This window comes from Rissa tridactyla, chromosome 1 (genome assembly GCF_028500815.1).
Source record: "Rissa tridactyla isolate bRisTri1 chromosome 1, bRisTri1.patW.cur.20221130, whole genome shotgun sequence".
Lineage (NCBI taxonomy): Eukaryota > Metazoa > Chordata > Aves > Charadriiformes > Laridae > Rissa > Rissa tridactyla.
Genome location: NC_071466.1, coordinates 208,039,035 through 208,063,218, shown reverse-complemented (window position 1 = coordinate 208,063,218; position 24,184 = coordinate 208,039,035). Strand labels below are relative to the sequence as shown.

The 24,184-nt window shown below is 37.5% G+C and overlaps 1 protein-coding gene across 4 annotated transcripts in view; it reads left to right on the top strand.

The window, feature by feature from the left end:
- CACNA2D1 (calcium voltage-gated channel auxiliary subunit alpha2delta 1) overlaps positions 1-24,184 on the top strand; it is a 429,793-nt gene that overhangs the window by 314,622 nt on the left and 90,987 nt on the right. For all 4 annotated transcript variants that reach the window (XR_008465561.1, XM_054196028.1, XM_054196020.1 and 1 more), the window contains exons 8-10: positions 3,004-3,073; positions 3,895-3,945; positions 5,017-5,116. Coding sequence is in view for 3 of the 4 variants with exons in the window: in XM_054196028.1 (XP_054052003.1) it covers positions 3,004-3,073; positions 3,895-3,945; positions 5,017-5,116 (221 nt within the window). In the remaining variant the exon portion in view is untranslated. The remainder of the gene's footprint in view (positions 1-3,003; positions 3,074-3,894; positions 3,946-5,016; positions 5,117-24,184) is intronic.

The window sequence follows — 24,184 nt, the reverse complement described above, 5'->3', positions numbered from 1 at the left end:
CTTCAATCAGAAGTTTTGAGCATTCTTTCCATAAAGAGAAAGAAAGGGGGAAAAAAAAGGTAAAAAACCCCATTGTTCTGGCTTGTATTCCAGTTAAAAAAAAATCAACAACTCAGCTTTTTTTATACAGAACCTTTGGTGGTTTTGGAAATATTAGGAAAGTTTCAGGCATTTCAAATTTTATTCTTTGGTGTTTCCTCACAGGTTTAGGTTAGTATTAATTTTCCCACTTCATATTTCCAGAAGATTTGCCACACTATATTTGATCTAAAGGACGCGATTCTGAAGTGTGCTCTGTCTAGGCAACTAGTGTTGATCTTGAGGAAATTACGTGCTGACTTGTCAGGTGGTATCACGTCAACATAGATTTGTAGCTCTCAGATTTTGCAGAAAAATGTAGCTGTATTATTTCTTGTATTGTGTTTTGTTACACAGACAAAATGGAATCTTAACCCATATTTCTGTAAATTTTAGTTCAGAATTTAGAAAAGTTAGATTTCAGTTCAAAATAGGAAGTTACACTATCGTCTTGAAGGTTATGGTATCAGATAATTGTAGCTAAATATTCAAGTGACAGTTTTCAGTAGATAGTTTATGTTAGCTAAGGAGCTAGTCTGTTATTTCGTGAGCCTTTAGAAAATTGATTCTATTTTAAATTAATACTTATGTCAGTATCTGCTGTTATAGGAGCATACAATGATGTTAGAAGCACTCTTCAGCTCCTGTGTTCGAACTTGCTTTGAATCACCATCTGGTTGCTTTGGAGAATGCAGTTAAGGAGCTGAACTTATCTTTTATATGAAAAAAAAAACCTTAAAAAAAGTTTTATTTCACTTCTTACTGGAGATTGCTAAGAGTTATTGTCACACCGGCAGTGTAAATTATATTTTATCTGTTGTTTTGAAATAAATATATATGCATACATTCAGATAATTCTCTATTTATGAAGACTGTCCAAGATATGGGTTGATTAAGAGCACCGGATTTGATAGGGCATAGGCTTTTTATTGGATGTTAGTGGAAAGACTGAAAGTTTGGGCAAAGATATAGCAGTGTTGGTCAGTACCTTGATTATTTATATTTTCTATTTTACCTAAAGTACTCATAATACAAACTGAAATGAGTACATTGGATACAGATTTTGCGAGTCTCACGGAATGTATTTCAAGGATGGAGTTTCAGATGGAATTCTAATGGATGGGTTAGTCTGGATGGACACAAAAAGTCTGTGATCAAACACGTGCTAACCATGGCTTCAGATGGCTTCAGGCTCGTAAAATACTGGTGAATTTAACCCATCCATCCCAAAGTAATGATAATTAAGTTACAAATTTGACATATACCAGTCTCAAAAATTCTGTTTTCTCATTTCTGGAAATTTCAATGCCCCTTATCCCTTCAGATCACAAAGGACCTGTCAGGTGATAGACAATCCTGGTGTAGAGTTTGAGGTTCTTCTGGTGTGCAACAATATGCAATGTTTTGTGCAGCTGATAAATGTCCCGTGGGTTATGTTCTGTTTAAATGTTCTAGTAACTGATGTGCAAACTCAGGTTATGGTCACTTAGGAAAGGGTTTATTCAGTAATATCAGAAATAGGCTTCTTTTATATTCATGGATAGAGATACTATAGTTCTTCCCATTTGTCTTAGATGAATGCTTTTCCAGGAAAAATCCTGGAGCTGCCTATATCTTTCTTTATTTCCTAGATAGAAAAATGATTAAAGTCAGGAAACACTGCTCTCAATGCTATTGGCACACAGCGAGAGAGCAAATTGCAGAACATTATTTCATTGCATGTAACTTTTCACATTTTTATTTGTGTTCGTTAAGCTGTCAAATGGTTTTGAAAGGCTCATTTTGTTTTTCAGTGAGGAAAAGATGCCTACCCTTGTTTAAAATGATGGTAAAGCTTAGATTAAATGCTTGCAAAAGGTTATTAATCTTAGCATTTTCTTCACAAAAGCATGAATATTTCCATCTCATTTTATTTTCAGAAAATACGATACTTTCATGTCAGTGAATAATTTTTTAGACGTGTAGCTGAGCTTTAGATCAGCACAGTGCCATTGTATACAATATTAATTAACTCATGAATGTTTTCAAAATTAAGTACTTTCTTGTAAAAAATGAAGTTTTTTCATATTCTGAAGTAGTTTGGTTGAAATTCTGGTTCTGTTTAAGTCAGTAGTCAATTATAGTCAGTAACTATTTCTTCAACACATTTTGATCTTTTAAGGTCTTTATATATATATAGTTTTATTGTATTATACTATGTGCTCTTATACATAGGAGTATATATAAGAGATATCTCTTATATATACTCCTATATATCATACACTCAAGCCCCTCACTACAAGAAGGACATTGAGGTGTTGGAGTGTGTCCAGAGAAGGGCTACAAAGCTGGTGAGGGGTCTGGAGGACAAACCTTATGAAGAACGACTGAGGGAGCTGGGGTTGTTTAGCTTGGAGAAGAGGAGGCTGAGGGGAGACCTCATCACCCTCTACAACTACCTGAAAGGAGGCTGTAGAGGGATGGGGGCTGACCTCTTCTCCCTGGTGACAAGTGATAGGACAAGAAGAAATGGGTTCAAGTTATGTCAGGGGAGGTTTAGATTGGATATTAGGAAACATTTTTTCACTGAAAGTGTTATTAAACATTGGAATAGGCTGCCCAGGGAGGTGGTGGATTCACCATCCCTGGAGGTGTTTAAAAAAAGGGTAGATGGGGCACTTAGGGACATGGTTTAGAAGTGGTTTTTGTCAGGGTAGGTTAATGGTTGGACTTGATGGTCTTAAAGGTCCCTTCCAACCTCAGCAATTCTATGATTCTATGATTCTATATGTATTTCAAAAACAGATTACACAAATACAGATATATTTATTGATACCAAAAGTTGATATTTATATTGTGCAAAGTCTGTGATATTGATTCATTATACTGTTGCATTTAAAATACTTAAGATAAAGGTGTTTTTTTTTTTTTTCTTTCCCTTTTTAGCTTCCCCGTGGGTAGATAAAAGTCGAACTCCAAATAAAATAGATCTGTATGATGTTCGAAGAAGACCGTGGTAAGCTATGCTTTCTTTAAAGGACTGACGTACATATATATCTTACTCCAGGCAAATTTTCCTTATTATTTATGTCTAATAGTCCTTACTTTTAGATATTATTATTTTCTTCTTATAAAATCTTTTACTTCTTCTGAATAAAAAAATTCAAATCATACTGTTTGTTACGGAATATGCACTATAGTGTGTCTTACTTTTGCATTACATGGACCTTTTTGTAGGAGGATAACTATCAAATAGGAATAAAGCAAATAAAAAAAAATTGGTTTTTGTGCCAAAATCAAATGTAATTCAGAGGCATTCTTACAGATTTTTGCAAGTGTTTACAAATATGTCTAAGTGGTTTAGACCAGAAAAAAAAATCCCTAGACTGGTACAAGGCTGAGAACAGTAGGATTGTTTCTCAAGATTTTTTTTTCCCTAAGCATCTCAAGGCATAATGCATATTGATACTTGAATTCATACTAGTTGAAATATATTCTTTCAAAGAACAAGGTATTTTTCCCTAAGCTGGCCTGATGTAATAATTTCTCTGCATTCAAGATCTTCAGCTCTGAAATAGCATCCATGTTTTTCCGTTATCAACATCTGAAAATAGTGATTTTTGATCAGTGTATCCTACTTTCAGGCTTTCCTAATGCAGTTTGGAGTTTGGTTCACTTAGGAGACACAGCAAGAGAGAACATGATAGCGCTTGATTTTCTACTATCTAAAACAGGAGGAATTTTTTGGTTCAGCCAGATTTATCACAGAGTGTCTTCCATCACATGCAACAATCATGTTTTGAGATTTGTGTCATTCATACCCTTTATTTATTTCAGGTATATCCAAGGAGCTGCTTCTCCCAAAGACATGCTTATTTTAGTTGATGCGTAAGTGTTTAATATCTGGATATTGACATTAGAGGGATAAAAGTACTTAGATGTATTGAAGAAATCTGTATGCTGAGAAAGGGAAAGGATTAAGAAATCCTTATATGGAATGATCAAAAATCTTGATATGACCAAAATAAATACACAGGAAAAAATAGTTCCAAAAAACATGAACCAAACCTGAAAGTTATTTAAACTGGACATAAGGAAGTGTTTTTTAATCACTTTAATATTCTGCTTTCAGCTTATAATTACTGAAGTAAACAATCGAACATTTCTCATGTGCCTGCCAAGATTTGATGTAAAATACAAACATTACAGTAGATTTAATCATGATTTCACGAGCCTGAAAATGAGAATGTATGCAGACTTTGCATGTTTTACCATAGATATTTAAAAACTGCCAAGTTTGGTTACTATAAAACATTAATAGAAAGTGAGGAAAGAAATTAATGAAAACGCTCTCTTTGCCTTGGCAAGGCTTTATTTGTTTAGCTAATGTTGAGGGACTGAAGGAAGCATTGAACCTGATGTGTCAAACAGGTTGCTTTAAGCTGAAAAAATTCTCCTTAAGAGAATTTGCATTTAATGCTTTTAAATATGGTGACGCGGTTTCATACCAGCAGTGAGCTTTATCAACATTTGTTATTTCTTCACTTCAGCTTAGGTTTTGCCTTGATTCAAACAAGCTGTCATTTGAGTATCTGAAAATCTAAAGCTGTAAATCTGTGTATAAGAGTATAAAATATTTACGTAATTCATTGGCTGAAGGTGGTAAACTCTCTTGGATTTCTTGAAGTGAAAATGAGGAAATGATGTACCATTATGACTTCATCTGAGCCACAAGTCTGGAGCTTTGAATGCCAGTTTTGGACTTAATTGTTTATTATGATAATGTTTATTATGATAATGTAATAACACTAATGATGAGTTGGAGAATTCAGGAGAATTATTGACAATTTTAGTGTGAAAGTTCATGAGGGTGCTGGCTGGTGCGCTGTATTTTCTTTGTACGTTTTAAATTAAATTTGTTAAATTCAACTCTTCTATCATCTTGTGGATTTCTGATAGGAGTGGGAGTGTCAGTGGATTGACATTGAAGCTGATCCGCACCTCAGTCATTGAGATGTTAGAGACCTTGTCTGACGATGACTTCGTGAATGTAGTTTCAGTGAGTATCTGTTCTTTCCTCAAAATTTGCATTGTTAACAAAACCGTAAGTAAACTATTTTTAATGCCAGATATGAGATACTTGAATGTTAAGCTGTGAAGAGACTTAAAATATATTGTGAAATAATACATTCGGCTTACTGTTTTCTCGTAAAGTATAATGAAAGTCCTAGATTTGTTGCTCTCTATACATTTGAGTGAAGGGCAAAAGTCATTTAAACAACATTCTGTGTAGCAGAATTCTCTTTTTCAATATATTTTTCTGGATTGTGTAACGCATCTTCTATTTGACTGGCAAATTCTCTTGAAATAATTGGTGGTTCAGAGATTTTATCTTGTGGTATGAGATAAAATGATACAGAGGAGGTAGGGGGAAGTTCCTTTTTCCACACAGCAGACATTTGGGTTGCTCGTGTTAATTGATGCCTGACGACAGAAGATTACAGCCGTACGTCTGACCTGCTGCAGAGGTGTTGCTTTAAAGCTCTACATTAGCAACTTCATGGGTAGTAAAGCAATTTTTTCCCATAATAAATAATACAACAGAGGGAACAACCTATGAAGGAACTTAAAATGCATATAATTTATGCATACAGAGACAACATATGCGATGTGCAGGTCAGAGGATTGTTAGGAAGAAGGTAGGATTGTAAGGGTTTTCAAACGAAGGTGATGCTTGCTTTTCAGCAGCTGAGATCTTTCAGGACATGATCTAAAACTTTTAGTACTACCTATAGTTACTACACTTCAAACTTGACTACCAGATTTAAAACTTTCATTTCTATATAATAGAGTTTTTAAACAGTTCTTTAAAATAGTTGGCAGGGGGCGGGGGGGGGGTGTGGGTGGGGGGGGGGGGGGGGGGGGGGTGTTTCATGGCATTTTAATCTAATACTTGCCTGGAATTTAAAGTGCAAATTCCTGGTTTTCAAGAGAGCTGAAGGCAAAATAAAATAGATTGGGGGAGGCGGAAGGCGGTATGGACCACTTTCCATTTTCAGGCTGATACCTTGGATGTCATGCTCTACACTTGAGCAAGGCTTTTTTGTTTTTTATTAAGCTGTTGAACTGTTGAGCTTTGATTCTAAGGATTTAGGATGGGAACATTGACATACTCTTAATGACAAGAGACAGCCTGCGTGGTGAGTAACTGGAATGATTTTGGAGACAATTTTCAACTTCTTCAGATGTGTTGTAGCCAGTCTGCTGGGAGAAAGACCTGAAATATCACTATCAGAAATCTCTTTGAATACCGCTTATTGCTTCATCGTTTGCTGTCAGTCTAACTAGACCTCTCTCCAAGTAGAAGAGAGCAGCTTTTCTTCACAATGGCATTTCCTTTGTTAAAGTTTTTAAGAGTGGATTAGACCATTTTCTTTAGTCTAAATTGCAATGAAAAAAAGAAACTAATGTTTTTATTATTATTATTAAAGGAAATAAGCTTTTCTGTAATGACATTAGAGAGCTGAAATCTCGTCGTTAGGTTCACCGGTTTAAAAAAAAAAGAAGATTGTAATCCTAAACTGCTGGAAATTGATTACTCTGTTCAGTGGAGCTGTGCCAGCTTTCACTGTTGGAGAGTCAGGACCCCCACTATCTGCTGACTTACACAGCTTTCCAAACTCTTTCCTTCATTTGCTCCCAGTTGACCAGAAATAGTGTATCTTAGTGTAAGCCTTCCTTAGCCTTAAGGTATTTTATTAGCTAAGGTTCAGTGTTATTCTCCTGAGGCCCCAAGGTTGGGATTTCTGTCAAAAAAGGACTAGAAATCTTTGCATATTTTCTACAGTAGATTTTTCCAGTAGTTTGTAATTTACAACATGTATGGACCTTTCTTCTTTGAATGAATTTTAGAGGCACACATCAGATATATGACTGCAGAACCTAAGAGGATTTTTTGGTCATGCTGCATTCATCCTCAGAGGAAGGCAACGCTCACAGAAATGTACATAACAGAACATGGCATCTCTACATCTTGTAGAAAGTGCTATTCGGTGTTGTACACTTCTAATTTAAAAGTCTGTATTCGATCCTTTCAGTATTGCGATTACTTTTGTATAACCTATGTTTTCATGTGTTCAGATGACTTGCATATTGGAATTGTGGGAGACATTGCGTTCTGACTTCTTATTTCTCTAACAGAAAAGGAATCGTATGCTAAAAATAGGAAAGAAATGGTTGTACTACTACTTCAAGGCATTCTTCAAGCCAGAGAAGTGAACTCAGAAGTTTGGTCTTTTTTTTAATGTTTTTTCCTTTTTTTTTTTTTTTTTAAGTTTGCTCGGTTTTCCTACAGTCCAACCAAAGCCTCAAACCAGAGGTGACACTGCTTAAGAAGGCGGTATATTGTCACCCTCTGTTATTTGTTCTTAAGATTATTCACAAAAGCATATACACAGGCTTAACTTTTATGAAGGATTTATCCACTGCAAAGTTGGTATTAGTTGCTGTACTGTTTTCATGTATGTTGCTTTATGTTTATGTTTGATGTAGACACCTTGACACTAAAAGTAAAACATAATACATTAGAACAGTCATTGTTATGATCATCCAGTTAGATCTTTGAAAATTGCATACATGACTTTCATTTAGGAGGATTTCATAGAAGGTCTGAGATCTCATCTTTATTTATTTTTATATGTATATATCAATTTTATATATCTTTATTCAATTCAAATATTAAATTCTTCATTTTACTGCTTAGGTTTTTCCCACTTATTCTTCCTTGCATACCTCTGGTGAAAAGCTTGATGATTTATTAGGTTTATGTACTGTGTTAAAAGTCAGATGGTTCATTAGGTCTTGTCTAATTTTAAAATAATCTCATTTTTCCTTTTTCTAAATGATATGAGGATCATCTAGAGATATGGTGATACACAAAAGATCATCCAGTCACAAGTGGTGTTCTCTAGGGCTCAGTACTGGGGCCAGTTTTCTTTAGTATCTTTATCAATGATCTGGACAAGGGGATCAAGTGCACCCTCAGTAATTTTGCAGAAAACGCCAAGTTGGGTGGGAGTGTTGATCTGCTTGAGGGTAGGAACGCTCTACAGAGGGATCTGGACAGGCTGGATCCATGGGCCAATGGTATGAGGTTCAGCAAGGCCAAGTGCTGGGTCCTGCACTTGGGTCACAACAACCCCATGGAGCACTACAGGCTTGGGGAGGAGTGGCTGGAGAGCTGCCCGGCAGAAAAGGACCTGGGGGTGTTGGTTGACTGCTGGCTGAATATGAGCCAGCAGAGTGTCCAGGTGGCCAAGAAGGCCAACAGCATCCTGGCTTGTATCAGGAATAGCGTGACCAGCAGGACTAGGGAAGTGACTGTCCCCCTGAACTCGGCACTGGTGAGGCCTCACCTTGAGTACTGTGTTCACTACTGTTTTGAGCCCCTCACTACAAGAAAGATATTGAGGTTCTGAAGCGTGTCCAGAGAAGGGCAAAGAAGCTGGTGAGGGGTCTGGAGTACAAGTCTCATGAGGAGCAGCTGAGGGAGCTGGGGTTGTTCAGCCTGGAGAAAAGGAGGCTGAGGGGAGACCTTATCACTCTCTACAGCTACCTGAAAGGAGGTTGTTAATAAATTCTTATTAACTCCAAACCCCAAAATATCAACTTAAACACTTTGTTCTAGGTGAAAGAAATGTAGATTTATTCAATATGTTTCATGCTATTGCTTAAGGACATTTTCTCTTGATCTTCCTGGTATTAGACATCATTGGCTAATTAAAAAGCCCAAAAAGCTAGGTGAAAATTTTCGGTTAATACAATATTAGCGGATGGATGTATGAACACTAGCAATATCTGGAAGTTATCTACATTTTTTCTTTCCCCCCTGGACCTTTTGGCTAAGAAAGCAACAGTTGTTTTACGGCTTGTTAGCTTTAATAACCATGAAGTGTTTAGTAATGAGGTTTTGAGTTAACTAGAGAGCTGTTTTACCGCTAACCTCTGCCAAGATGTTGTCCCACAAAACCCATAATATGATGATTCATGCCCACAACCGAGAGACATGGATTTAAGCTCATGCCAATCATTTCTAGAAAGTGACAAGATGATTTAATGAACCGTGCCTGGTATATGGAGAAATCCTAGGGAACAAAAAGCTTAAAAGTAAATGTGTTAAAATACATTAGTTCTACTGATTTAGTATAGTTCTTGCATTTATTTCTAGCGAAAAAAAAAACGTTGAATGAACTATTAAGTTATGTAAAGATTGCCAGGGGTTAATATGTCATGATTTCCTCTGGGATTTGCATTTTTCTTATCTGAAGTGCTGTGCTTTGTTCAGAAAGAAAACCTGCTGTTTGAAGGAGCTTAAATGTATGAGTAATACAGCTGTTTTCCCACTAATCCGGTTATATGCTTTGATAGCAGTAAGTGGTAGATGATAGGGGCCGCAATTCCATCCCAGCATGTTATGATTTAGTGACTTGGTTTCAGATGTTGACACAGAGAGTGTAATTTGTTTATGATTGTGAGTAGGCTGCAGTTTGCAGGAGAAACGTATTTCAACTTCAAATGTGTAGAGATGCGGAAAACCACACAAAGGAAAAACCTACCTTACAGCAACAGACATGCTAAAGGTCAGGAGCTGTAGGACTGTTTAAAATCACTTAGCCTTTGTAAAAATACAAACTAGTATTTACTGTTTAGGAACTGGAAATTAAATGTTGTGAGCACACTAGGGATAATAGAACGACGCTCTGGGAAAACCGAGAGCTCATCTCCTGCTCTTGTGCAGTTCTGCACATGGACTAAAGTCAGAGGAAAGCAGATTTCTGGATGAACTGATTTCAAAGAAAAAACTATGCACCCAGCCTATGAAATTATTGATAAGGATAAAAGCTATATGTGGAAGATACACCCCTTTTCCCACTGATTTTTAATAGCGGCTTATCATGTAATTCCCACATCTCAGTGGTTGCCCTCCCCCCTTACTCCCAATTTGATACAAGGTTTATGCCTTCCTTATTAAAATATTTATCATATGATAATGGGGGGTGGGGGAGAGGCGGGGAGTTTCATAAAGAGCTTTTCAGTTTTCCAGAGGACTCTTTTCTCTTTCTCCTTCATGGTCCTTCCTGCATTATGTATGTACCTGTATTCTCTTAGATACAGGGAAACATTCCTTCCTTCTGGGAAATACTTTCTTAAGATTGTTTAAAAACTTAACAAACATGACATTGATGGAAACCTTAGGCAGAAGTTCTATTGAAGGGAGGAAGATTCTAGATGTACTACTGTTCAGCTGCCAAAAGCTTCCAGAACTTTCTTTAAAGTCCTGTTATTACTTTTTAGTTTTTTAGTTTAGTTTTTAGTGAACCTTAAATTAAATCACATACTCAAATAAACTCAAATATACAAAGACATATTTTCTTTCTGTGTTTTTGAATTTTTACCCAGTTCAGTGGTGATAAATTTTTTTAAATAACATCAGTATTTCAGGAAGTCATAAAACGTGATAATGACAGCAGTGTGAAATACTGGCAGAGATCTAGTTGTATGGGTGGATCTAGAGGAGGAGACGAAAAGGCGTCCTGTAGGAAGGGGGGTGCCAGGAGACTTGCTAATGTACGTAGGTCCTTACTTTCCCTTTCTCCATAATGGACAATATTAAAGAGGAAATATAAAGATGCCTGCCATCTTTTTACTACTTGGCAAATTGAAAAAAGACAGAGAATCAATTTCCCACTGTATAAGCATCTCTCCTACTGATTTAATCCTGGAGCATTTCAGGTAACGAATCACAGCAGCTCCAATTAAGCATACGGTCTCCTCAGCATCACAGCTGAGTAAGGCAGCAAACAAATATTATTTTTTTAATTTTTTTTTTCGCTTTTTTGTAGTCAAAGAAAAACAATATAAAGGCAAGTTTAGAGCTTAGTGTTGAGCTTCCTGATTCTCTTAACCACAATCCATCTAATTCTATAATGACCTTGCAGTTTTTCTTAAATTGAATGGCTCGTTTTCAAGACAAAGGGGAACAATGATAGCTACAGAGAAACACATCTTCACAGGAGTGTTTCTTAATGGAAAATCATTAGCATTCCTTAATGGAAACTCATTATCTTGCACCTTCCCTATTCAGGGACGAAGAGAATTGGTGTATGTATTTTCACACAGGTGTGTTTGGTGAGCACCGTAGGTGCTGGGCTGAAATGAAGTATGAAGAAGTTAAGATCAAAATCTAGTATTCGAATTCTGTGTTGCTAATAATTGCAGATAGAGCTAGACTATATATCTATGGAAGTATATGTATGGGAAATATGTCTGCAGGTCCTGTTTATCAAATGTAATGAAGATGAGTACTCTGCAAATAACAATGGAGGCAATTTAGGGACCTAGAGAAAGTTGGGAACTATGGAAATCCAGCAATTGTTAAGAAGTTAGAAAGAATTTTCTCTTTTAATGGATTAATGAGAGTAGGAATAGAAGCGAGAAATGCAGTAGTATTAACAACGTCATGAAATTTTTGTCTGCCCACAGAATCACAGTTTCATTTTCCTTCCCCTCTAAAGAGAAAGTCGAGATAGGAGTCAATGACGGTCCGTTAAAGGATTTCAGGAGGGGCTGAAGTCGAGAGGAAGATTAGAGTAGGAGGATGTTCTCTTACTCTGCTCTTTTGCAATGAGGTTGATTGGGACCCTGATCCTGAGGAAAGCAAGTTACACAATTTCTATCAAGAAAAAGAAAAAAATGAAGGACCACTAGGAATCAAACTTCTTGCAGTCTTCATCAGATTTCATGATGAATTAGAAATGCTTGTACAGCTTCAGTGACATGGTTAGGCACAACTTTCCATCTAAATAGTGTTTGGATTGATGGTTTGGTTTCTCTCCTGGAAGGCAAATGGGTATTTGAACTCAGATTTTTAATGTGTGTCTCTCCTTTATTGTGGCTGAATACTGCAACATAAATGTGTATCACATCACTAATTTAACACAGAAGGGATTGTCTCAGATTTTACCAAAAAAATATTGTAGGTTTCTTCTCAAAGGTTCGAAAGTGGTTTATGGCTGATTGCTTGGCTCTTGAATGCATCTTCTTACAGTCCTGAGTGAGTTACCTGTGAAGCTCGAATTCAGACATACTCTTAAACTCACAGAATTTGATTTTTTTGGCTGTTCAGGAGTTCATAAATAAATTGGCTGATAACTGATTTGATCATAGCTGAGAAGTGCTGTCTCTGGGAAAAACTTTTGCATCCATAGACTCTCAAAACTGTCAGATAAAAGCACTGCAAGAATCACTAGTCGAAGCCCAATAATTTTGAATAGCACATAAATAGTTAATATGCTTCAACAAATTACGAAGAAAGATTCTTGTTTTCTTCATATCAATACTTAATGCTTTCCTGGAAGATGCACTTTAAGCAAACATCTCCCATTAAACGTAATTGTTAAGGTCTATTACAGAAGCGATCAAGGGAATTTTAAGACCAATGATATGTGGGTGGTGAGACAGTATGCGAGAGGTCAGATCAGATTATCTCATTGCCTCTTTTAGCCTCAAATCAAGAATCCACAAAGGTTTTGATTGGTTGGTAGGTTGTTGTTTGTTGGTTTTTTTTTGTCCTGCTGGCTTAAATGTTTATCCCAAGTAGCTGTTCATCACCCACCTTAGTAATGGACTGGAAAGTACTTTGTCATTCTTGTGTAATACGAACATTTTAGCCTTCATCTTTGTAAATAAGGAATATTTACCAAAGACTTTTTTCTTTTCTGTGTATACTTGACAGTTTAGTCATACCTTTCTAGCAACAGATGTGTTCAGTAGTTAAGCTGTCTCTTATCCCTAGTGTACTTAAAAATTCACTGTTATCTTCAGTTTAACCAGCCCTACAATATTTTCTGTGCAATAAGACAGAACAGCAAATACTTATATAAAACTATCAGAATAGTCCATGATAAAGAGGTGAAAATGAATTGTTGCTTTGCTGTCCTGGTGATTATACTCCCTACAGTACTTGCTTACAATTTATTTATTTTTTTTAATGTCTGGCTTAAAATAATATGCCAGTATGTAAACCCAATATAACACAAAACCCGTGGTGATGTTAGTGCAGGGTCAAGTCTTTTCTTTCTGAGAATTACAGCTGCCACCAGGGATCTTCTTCAAAAGCCAAGTTGCCACGTACAGCTCAGAACTGTGCTCAAGCACGCACATATACTTATATATATCTATATACACACACACATATATGAAAGTGTATACACTTTTTTATATATATATACACACACATATATGTATAAACGTATATAGTGTGGATTCCTCCAGCAGCTGGGCTCAGACACTTAATCTGCCCAGCAGCTGCCCCTAGATCCCAGTCTGCCCAGTTGCTGCCACCCAGACACACAAGCCCCTGATGCTGCAGCACCATTCAGATGCTGGGAGAGACCATCTCACGCACACACAGAGCTGGTGGGGGCTCCCCTAGTTCCAGTAGCCCATCCTCCCCCATGATCTCACCCTCAGATACACACACACACATGGTTTTCACCTCTGGAGACCCTCCAGACCAGCACCTGGCATGCACTCCAGGTGCTGGTACCATGGACACATGGGTCCCTGTCACCCACAGTCCCTCACCAGTTGCTGACACTTAACTCCACGCACTCCAGTCTCTCCAGCTGCTGCACCATGGACGCATGGGCCGGGCCCTGTGACCCATGGTCTGACTCCAGCTGCTGCACTCAGACACCCATGCACAGACACACACCTGGAACAGAGAGTCCCTCACCCAGGAAAAGGAGTAGAAATGGAGTTCGATAAGAAGGCGGGACAGAATGGGCTGATGAGGTGCAGGATGTGGCCAGAAAAACATACCAATCAGCAGACTATTTACATGGGACCAACAATTTTTCCCCTTACCCCTCTATTTTCCCCCACTTGTTCATCCTCAAATCACTTAAATCCATCCCATTCCTCACCTTGGTTCTTCCCTTAAATATTCCATAGCAGGTCCTGTGAAATCCTGAAATGCTCCTCCCCTGAAATGTCTCAAATACAACCTCCCGGAGTCCAAACCGGGGGGTTATTGCATTATAGATTATTGCCTAGCCCCTAGTTAGTTGTGAGAAATGAAAAACACCTCCAGAAAACAAGCCATCCTGGCTGTCTTGAGGCCAAATTCTGGCCAGGAGGTGCTTATCTGCCTCCACTGGCTGTAGGGAGAGCGTGGCCCAGTGTCTTGGACTGCGCTTCCTGTTAAAAGACCACTGAAACGGGATGAGCTGGATCATACTATCTCTACTCAGCTGAGAATACAAAAAGGAGACAGTGGGAATAAAAACAACAGGCACTTTGGGATTTTTTACACCTTTTTTTTTTTTTCTTGTGTGTTACTCTTTGTGTTAACATGCCAACTAAGTTCTTACTGTTGTGTTATTAACTGCAACTTTAGTTTGCCATGGAAGGAAAATGCTCTAAAGGTGTGTAAGAGAGAAAAAAGAAATGGAAAGAGTTGGAAAAGGAACAGGGCAAATCTTAAAACAAGATCTGTTTCATTTTAGATCTGTCATAAAGTATTCATTCAAGGGAATAGAGTACTTGAGTGCATGAAGAGCCAAAGGGAATGGAAATTAGAAGCTGAATTTCCACATTAGGATGGCAGGAGCAGGGATGTTGCTGGAAACTGCACAGTTATTACTGTACGGTATAACTGACAATTCCAGATGACTAGAAGAGTCACCTCCATTCCCACTTTGAGGGATTGCTTTGGGCAGCAATACAGATTTTTATTGTCTCCTCTTATAGTTGTCAAATGTCAGGAAGTCAGACTTCTAACAGCACATGGCACGGGCTTCTGCGATTTCCAGAATAAATCCCAGCTCTCTAGTATATGAGTAGTATTTAAAATGAGTAGTTTAGTAGTATGTAAAATGAGGTGATAGCTCTACCTCACGGTTCCACTGTTGATAAAGCTGTTGGCTATTTCCAGTTTCCTAATTTTTAGTGAAGCACAAGTGTTACCCGAGAGAGCCCTGCTCCGTGTCAGACCTATCATTGAGCCTGTTAATTTTCCATGGCACATCAGACACTGGACCAAAGGTGCATTTCTGAGTCAGCTTTCCAAGCAGGAGACCATTATTAAGGGGAGTTGTGACAGTATAATTAAAAATGTGTGGTGGGTGAATGGTCTCTCGAACAATGAACTCATTCCTTACCAGTACTGAAGAGGCTGGGCTGGGCTGGCTTTAATGATTCTGCTGGGGAAAGATGACTCACCATCTTAATGAAAAAATAAGGAAATGCAGGCTGTTCATAAAATTTGGGACAGGCTAGGGACTCTTTGTTCTATGCTCTCCCTTTTTTTAGTATATTTTCTATAAAAGTCATCTTTTTGGTAGGTGAACATTTTAAGACATATGTGGCAAGATGTTAGTTTGGTGTGAATCTAAAGGGTCTCTTACCTTAGGCAAAAAGTGAATGAAATACCCGTAGACTTCTCAAGTCTCGCACTTTTCAAGACTCACGCTTTTCCCTCCTGTCTCACACTTCCTTGCCTCCGCGGCAGCATCTCACACGGCAGCAATGTGCTGCTGCAGCACCCTCACTCCTTGCAAACCCCAGGCACCACGCGCGGCCAGGCACCCTGCTCTGCCCGGCAAGGGTGACAGGCACATTTCAGTCAAGCCCTGGGAAAGTGGAGTAGCCCCCTGCTGTCCCCCAGTTATGTGGTCTGGCGCTGAAGTGTATGTCTATCTTTTAATTTGGTGCACTAATTAAACATTCATCTTGCTTTTGGTGCCTTGAGAAGCAACCTCACATGTAGAATTGTAGAGTCATAGAATGCTTTGAGTTGGAAGGGACCTTAAAGATCATCTAGTTCCAACCCCCCTGCCCTGGGCAGGGACACACCTCCCACTAGACCAGGCTGCTCAAAGCCCCATCCAGCCTGGCCTTGAACACTCCCATGGATGGGGCATCCACAACTTCCATGGGCAACCTGTTCCAGTGGGCAGTGAATTTATAGATAACGGTTTAATACTCAAAAGTTTATCCCTCGTGACCAGTTATAGGACACGAGGAAATGGAATGAAGCTGTGGCAGGGAAGTTCAGATTGGACATTAGGAAAAGGTTTATCATGAGAGTGTGGTCGGTCACTGGAACAGGCTCCCCAGGGACATGGTCACCTCACCAAGCCTGTCAGAATTCAAGGAGCGTCAGGATGATGCTCATAGTCATATGGTTTAGTTTTAGGTAGTTCTGCGAGGAGCAGGGAGTTGGACTTGATGATCCTTATGGGTCCCTTCCAACTTGAGTTATTCTCTGATTCTATGATTTATTTCTTTGGCCAAGGGTGTTTCATGTTCTAAATAACTTGAATTTGACTGGATGAAGATATCCCCAGTCAAGTGTTAATAAAAAAAGTCTACAAAATAATTTTCTAGGAATTCTCTTCCTGGTACGTTTCTCTCCTAGAGTGTAGCTGGGTCGCAGTGCCATACGGTGGGGCCTACAGGAGTGCAGCACTACGGTAGCGCAGTAGTTCAGATGAGCCAACCTTCTCTGGGAGATGCTAAAGTTTACAGTACTGAACTCTTCAGAAGAAATCAGAAAGACATGATTTTAAGTAAATAATACATGCTAACTTAGCCACTGCATCATGAAATGACCAGAAATGAGTTCATCTTGCTAAGCTAATTTATCCTTCAGCCTACGCTGATATTCTTTGTTGTAACTCAGGACTTCACATTACAGCATCGTACTTTATGATCTGAACGTCAACCCTTCTGCACACAGTGGGAGCTTCGCATTGATTTATGTGCAGATAATCATATTGGTTAGAAAGGTTAACAAAGCTAACTGAGAGCAGATTTTGGTCCAGTATTTGGTGTTTTTTCCAAACTTTCTCTCTCATATTATGCTACAATTTTTTTTTTTTTTTCAGCAGATATTTCATGATCTAACGGTTTTATTGTTGTTGAATGCTGCTGCCGCTGGTCTATAATACACATATATACATTTCACAATGAAAAGAGAAGTGATATGTTTTAAATGTCAGGAAATACCAATAGTATAAATTGGCATATAATCCTAATATTTCATCCTATACTTGCAATACAATTTAAGAAATGCAGACGTGCTTCTTCTGAGTACAAGAATAAGGTTTTTGTATTTTCTCTACAGTGCATATGTGGGGTTGTAGTATGTTCCTGAAGACTATCTATATGCAAGTCATGGGATAGGAGAAAACAGTTATTCCATAGCAAGATATGAATGCTGAAGCTTAACACCACATATTATTTTTGGCATGTCAAATTACAAACCTCTATTGCTTGAACTGCCTCAAATTTTCTGTGCACTGAGATCTACATGGGAATAAAACTTTGCAAATTGCTTTCTTCCTATTCTCTAAATGGGTTCTGATAAATATTTATAATATCTTCCCACTGCTGAAATATAGATTGTAACTGGCCTTATTCAAGATTCAGTTATTCTTAGGATTAACCCTAAAATCCTATTACCAAGCCTAAAGCAGCAGGGAAAAAAAGGAAAAGAAAGCAGCAAAGCTGGATTTAGCTACAAGACGAAAGCCTGATGAAATCAGATCTATTTCACTATTGCTCATTTAATATGTATAGATACAACTGGGTCACCAAGCTGATTTAGCCATGAGGTAGAGAAGTAGCATAGCAACAAACCTCGGCAGATTGAAAGTCAGCAGCGGTAGTATCTGATTAAGTCTTCAGCAAGCTGACTATATTTTTCTCAATTTTCAGTATTCCCAGAGTGATGTTTCTGATATATTCAGCTATCAAGATCTTGGTATTTTAAATGTATAAGTTTTGTCTCTGTAGCAAGTTTAAGTATAGGAATTACTGCTTTGTTCATGTTTATATGATTTTCTCCAAAAGATAAACATTTCTGAATGTTTAAAAATACACAATTTATACGCAGTTTAAGGCAGGGTCCCATCTAATGTCAGAAGTTTTAGAGGTGTTTTTTAGTTTTTTACTTTTTTTTTTTAGTGTAGAAGTGTAATTTCAGGAGATTCTGACTAAACGTGCTATATTGAATCAGAGATGTTAATAAACTAGCTGAGATGAGTGAAGAACAGGGAGGCAGCAGGTAAAGATGGTTGGGAAAATCGGAATTTTTATTTAGATTAGGTATTAAACAATATTCAATAAGAGTGTTACCACTTTTACAGGTTTTGGAGATGCAGAAAGACATTTTGATAGGAGGCTGGTTGAGAAATGTTAACTTGCACAACTTTTCCATTATGAGTATTGTAAACATGGTTTGTAAAGCTGTTGGACATGGAGATGCTTGTTTCGGTAATATGGTTCCTCTCTATGGAAAAATGGACTTTCATCCTCCTGGAGCTGGGGTCTCTCGTGTTCAACATGAGGAAATACTTCTTTCAGGAGGAAGTTTGGATTTTAATATTGCTGCTTCTTCACACATTTGGCACACAGAATTATTGAATTGTTTTAATTGTAATGACAAATTTATGCCATTCACAAAAGGCAAAAACCTCCACCAGAAGTGTAAAATTTCCCATTTCAAGATAACGTTTGTAAGAAAAGTTCGACTTTTTTTGTTTTAGTGCCACCTAATGACCAAAACCTGAAAAAGTTTTTGAGTGTCCCTTTGATTTGTTTATGTTGTTGCATTTTCCTTTAATGAGATGATTTACAAAAGATCTTCTGTTTTTCAGATGAAATTGCACAGCTAGCACTTCTTTCCTCAATTTCTTTTCCTGAGGATTTACATAAACTTATTGCTATGCTTTTTGAGGACTGTGGCTTTCCTCAGTGGATTAGTGCTTTGCCCAGATAGCAGCTGATAAATGTTGACTGAAGTTTGCTTTCTTGATCTTGTCATAAAAAACATTAAGCACACACCTATACATAAACATATTTTTTTTATAAATATATATACACATATGTATGAAGACATCAGATATAGCAGAAAAAAAAGTCATTGACTATTAGAAACAGTAATAAGCACTTTCTGATCAAGATAAATTAATGCCCAAAGATACGACTCTCTAATTCTTTATAAAGTTTCTTATGCTGCTGTTTTCAATGCCTGCTTGTTTTGCTAGCATTACCCATAATGTGAATTAGAAGACAGTGCAGTGAAGGGGATGTTTTTGGGTTTCCTTTCATAAAAGAAGCAGAATCAAATGAAAAGTTATATTTATATTTAAATAACCCCCTACACTTGCCAAAAGAATGACTGACGTCGAATTTCAGATTTATATCCCATATACCTCTCAGGAGATGGAGATATATTTAGGCATACAGAGAAGGATGATGGATATACAAGAAGAGAATTTGAAACATTCATCAATTTATACATTGCCTGTAAAAGCCGAGATTTTTCTCTCGCTGTGTTGTAGTCTTCAGAAAGAATTGCATTAGCTGTGTGTGGATTTTGAAGAAGTGATAAACTGTTTATGAGAATTCATGCTTTAAGAATTTGTGCCCTATTTGACCTTGTGGTTTAAATGGCATATGGCAAAATAACTAGTATTAAGTTAAAGGGCAAATTTGAGGGCTTGGAGTAGTTTGCACAAAGGAAAGGCAAAAAGCGTATTCTGGTGCTCTAGTAATGGGGAATCGAGATTAAATTTTCTGGCCATGTCTTTGCTTCAGATTTACTTGTTTTCTTCCCTGTTGCTTCACTTTTCTCACCAATAAATGAGAACAGTTCTGTGCTATTACACAAAGGGTCTGAGATGCTCAGTGATGTTTGAAAATGTCTGTGATGCTAAAGTGTGGATGTCCCTGGGAGTTATGCTATGTGTTACTTGCTAAAGCTTGCCAACTAGGGAGAGGTCGGCTGGTATCTGCAAAAGGCAGATTTATCAAAAAATGTCCCAATAGACAAGATAGTTTGTATCTGTTCAGCAGGTAATATATTGAACTGAATGCGGTTTCAGGAAAAAAACAAATTGTACATGTTTTTCTTCTCATCTATTTTGTTTGCTGTTTTTTTCCGAAACTGCTTGATAGCTTTGATCTCTCTACTTATCTGTCTGAAATGTTTTTCATTCCCTCTATATCCCACTTCTGAATACCGATCCTTTCTTTTTTCATTTTGCCATCTTTTTCCATGAAGGGTTTGTTTTTTTTCCCCACCCTTCTTTTGTCTGATACTGTCCTCCTAATGAAAACACCTCTCTCTAGGGTCTCTTGTAATTTATTTTTTGATCTGCCATCATATCCACAGAGTGCTTAGACTGGGAACAGATATAGGAAATAAATCAACATCTCCGTTTCACTTCCCTTGAATCCTCTAATATCCTGGTGTTGGGGTAGGAGTTTTAATAATTTAAAAGGAGGATGCTCTTAGTGAAAGCGGGTTGAGACTCTGGAAAAGAAGAGAGTTTTAACATTGCAGAAGTAACTATTCTGGAATCAGAAGAGGGTTTCAGAATGGCAGTCTCTTCTCTTGTCCATCAGTTTAACTCTTGGGGTGCTATGGATTGCAGAAGTCCATGCGTCTGGAGGAGCCCCCAGCTCAAGGGAGGGGAAAGGTCTCTAACATTTAGATATCTCACCACAGTTCTGTACAATTTTCCACTGGTTTTCAAGTTGATGCTTCTCTGCAGAGGAAGATATAGACAAAGTCCTTGTGTTTTGGTTTAACCCCAAGTGGCAAACAGGACCATGCATCCGTTTACTTCCTCTCCATGCCCTTGCCGTGGGATAGGGGAGGAGAATTGGGAAAAAAAAAAGGAAACCTCGTGGATTGAGATAAAGACAGTTGAATATAACGGTAATGGAAGATAAGATAATAATAACAATAATGATAAAAGAATATACAAAATGAGTGATGCAATATAATTGCTCACCACCCGATGATCAATTGCCCAGCACATCCCGAGCAGTGATTGCGGATTCCTGTCCCCCTGGGAGCCCCCATTTATATACTGAGCATGACATCTATGGTAAGAAGTATTGCTTTGGGCAGCTTGTCCTGTCTATGCTCCTTCTTGGCTTCTACGGGAAGCTGAAAGAGTTCTTGACTTAATATGAGCATTACCTAGCTACAACTAAAACACTATGTGTTATCAACATTATTCTCATACTAAATCCAAAACACAGCAGCTACTAAGAAAATCGACTCTATTGTAGCTGAAACCTGGACACCCTGTAAGACTATCAGATTAATATTTCTGTTTCTGACCTTCTCCAGAATGACAAGGTTCAAGCAGCGTTAAACTCAAACCCCTTTGTTCAGTGTTTCATGTTAAGTTGAATTAATTAACTTATCTTTCAAGTTATTCAGTTGCCCCATATATGGCCAGAGATTATACTAATGGTTTGAGATCAACTAGGTGAAGGTCTCTAACACTCCTAGTGCCCCAGTAACAGGCTTGGGTATTCCTGCCCAAACCTGTGAAAAAGGACGTCTTCATTTCCTCAAACACGAGGATCCTTCTGGGAGATCCCAAAGGCAGAGGTTGCAAAAGGATATAAATAAATTGGGTAGTGAGAAATAGTCTAGTGAAAAATACATCTACTTCCTATACCTTGCTATATAATTACAGGACAAATTTAATTATGTTAATACTTCATGATACTTTAAAATAATAAAGCTACAGTAGTCCTGTTTTTCATGATTTCCAAGTGTTTTGCTGCAAGGCCCCTCTTATTTTAGCTTAGATGAGGAATAAGATTTTATATAGTTGAAAAAGTAGAAGCTGTCACTGATAGTGACATACTGTATAGGGTGGCTTTAGATTTTAACAATTTAATGGTTTGCCTCCAAAAGTCATCTGTACACAAATACCACTTATTTTCTTTTTACCACGATAGCATTTTTATGACATATGTTTATCTTTACTGCAATAATTAGGGGGAAATGCCAGTCTGATAAATGTTTCTGGTATGTTTCGTATAGACACATTGAGCATATTTTATTCAATAAAGTATGGGTTGCAATTACTGCAATTTTACACCTGTTAGAGGATTTGATTTTGTAAGAATATGGACTTTCTGAAGCGGCAACTGTTCTTTGAAATCTTTCATGTTCTTTCTTCCAGTTAAATACTAAGTGACTGAGCATATTACTAACTGGTTTTCAGGAAATCATCCAAACTTAAATGAACATTATTATGGTACTTAGGAGACAGGTAATGTGACCAGTAATCAATAAGGCTTATTGCAGGTATTTTGGCTTTTGGTATCTTAATGTGTGAAAAATTATAATGCCACTATTGCTATTATATTTCAGACGAGTCTAACTGAGAGCTGGCTCAGTTTGGCTAATTCCAAGTTATGAATGGTCCTGGTATTTGTCCCATGAACTCTTTAAAGGGCAAAAATATTTTAGTGTTATGAAAAGCCAGTTTTAAGGGTGATCTAAAGGCTTTTACACTTGAAACCTTTCAGTTGCTTCAGTATTTTAAATGAATTAAATGTAGCCCTGAATTTTGTTCCCCCCTTTGGACATTTTCACCAGTGACATTTCAGCCTTCAGACTTGCCTTCACCTCCTAGCAAACAGGTAAATGTTCATTTTGGAGGACTGTTGTTCCATCTACTGATTCCTTTATCTAATCAAAAACTCTTCTCATCTTCTTCGTTGACCAACGTTAACATTAACATTGACCAATGTATTTGAAAACAGCTGGCTCGTATATTTTCTTAATTAAATTACAGCATTTGCAGACTCTGATTGGTGTAACTCTCCATTCTACAAACATGTTATTTCTCTCCTTCATTTTACATCAGCATTTGGCAATCTACGGTTGCAGATAGTTTGACCTTAACCCTTTGTCCAGTTTACATCATGTGTAAGTATAGTAGAGGACAGGTTACTTTTTAACTGCTTAAACAGTTTGAGCCAGTATTCCTGGCAATTTTTAAAATGTCACTTTGGTATCCTTAATTACCAATCCATATGCTAGAAATCTGACCTTCATAGAAATAATTATTCTGATACATTTGCAGGACTGCTAGCAAGCAATTTAGATTTGCAGTTTAATGGTAGTGGCATTTCAGGGAGAAATTTTCACTTGTCACTAAATTTTGACGGGAACACCTAAACCGCTGCTTGCTGTAGCCCAAGACAAGACATGCACTGACCATAAAGTTGAATTTATGGTTACTTTTATATTAGCTCACTAAATAGTTTGCATATAATGTCACTGATGAAGCAGAATAGTGTTTTCACTCTACTTTTTCAGATGGAATTGGCTTTTGTAAAGCAGAGCTACCTACCCGATAGTGTTTTTCTTCTACTTTCCAAGTACAAGATCTGTACTCTCCTCCCATCTCACAATCACAATTAATTTTCAGACCTTGCCTTTTTAAAATTACTTTACATCAGTAATTCTCCCATCATGGCCACAAAATTAGGTCAAGGCAAGCTGAAATAATTCCACAGCACAATACTGTTTTCACTCTCGTATGGTTAAAGTACCTAAGAACCATTGGGTGATTTCTTGGTTACTTCTGTAAGAAACTTCTATAAGAACCACCATTGAGTGTGTCAGTGTTTTGCATCAAAGTAAATTAATTACAGTTGTGCGATCATCTCATCTCAGCGAATAAAAAATCACCGCATGATACTGAGGGGAAATGGAAAAATGAACGACCATAATTTGTTTGAGTCTGGGGTAAGAACTTTTATAAAAGATAATAGCTTTAAAAGCACACAATGGAAATGTTAGGGCTCATCTGGGAGTCTTACGTTTCAATCACAGCAGAGGGTTGGTCCTACCAAAATTGTTCTTTTCTGGAAAATATGGCATACATTAAAGGAATATTCAAGCTAAAAATTGAAAATCCAGTTCCACGTGTGCATTTATTTTAAAGGTGAAGGTTACATTGTGACATGGGGAGAACAGGAAAATATCATCCCATCCTGTTTTCATACTTGTGTTACTGTAATTAATTTAGACACACAATATAATATTTATAGTTGTGGTATTATGAAAATTAAAGCCCTGATAAATACAAAATTACAAAAATAATTAAGCAACCTTTGTCATATGGTCAGCTGGTGAAAGAGCTTACTCTTCTGTAGAATACTTGGAAGAATATAACATTGTGTTTTCAAAGTTAAAGCACTTGTTCATGCTTTTGTATGTTTTTGGGAAAGTTGT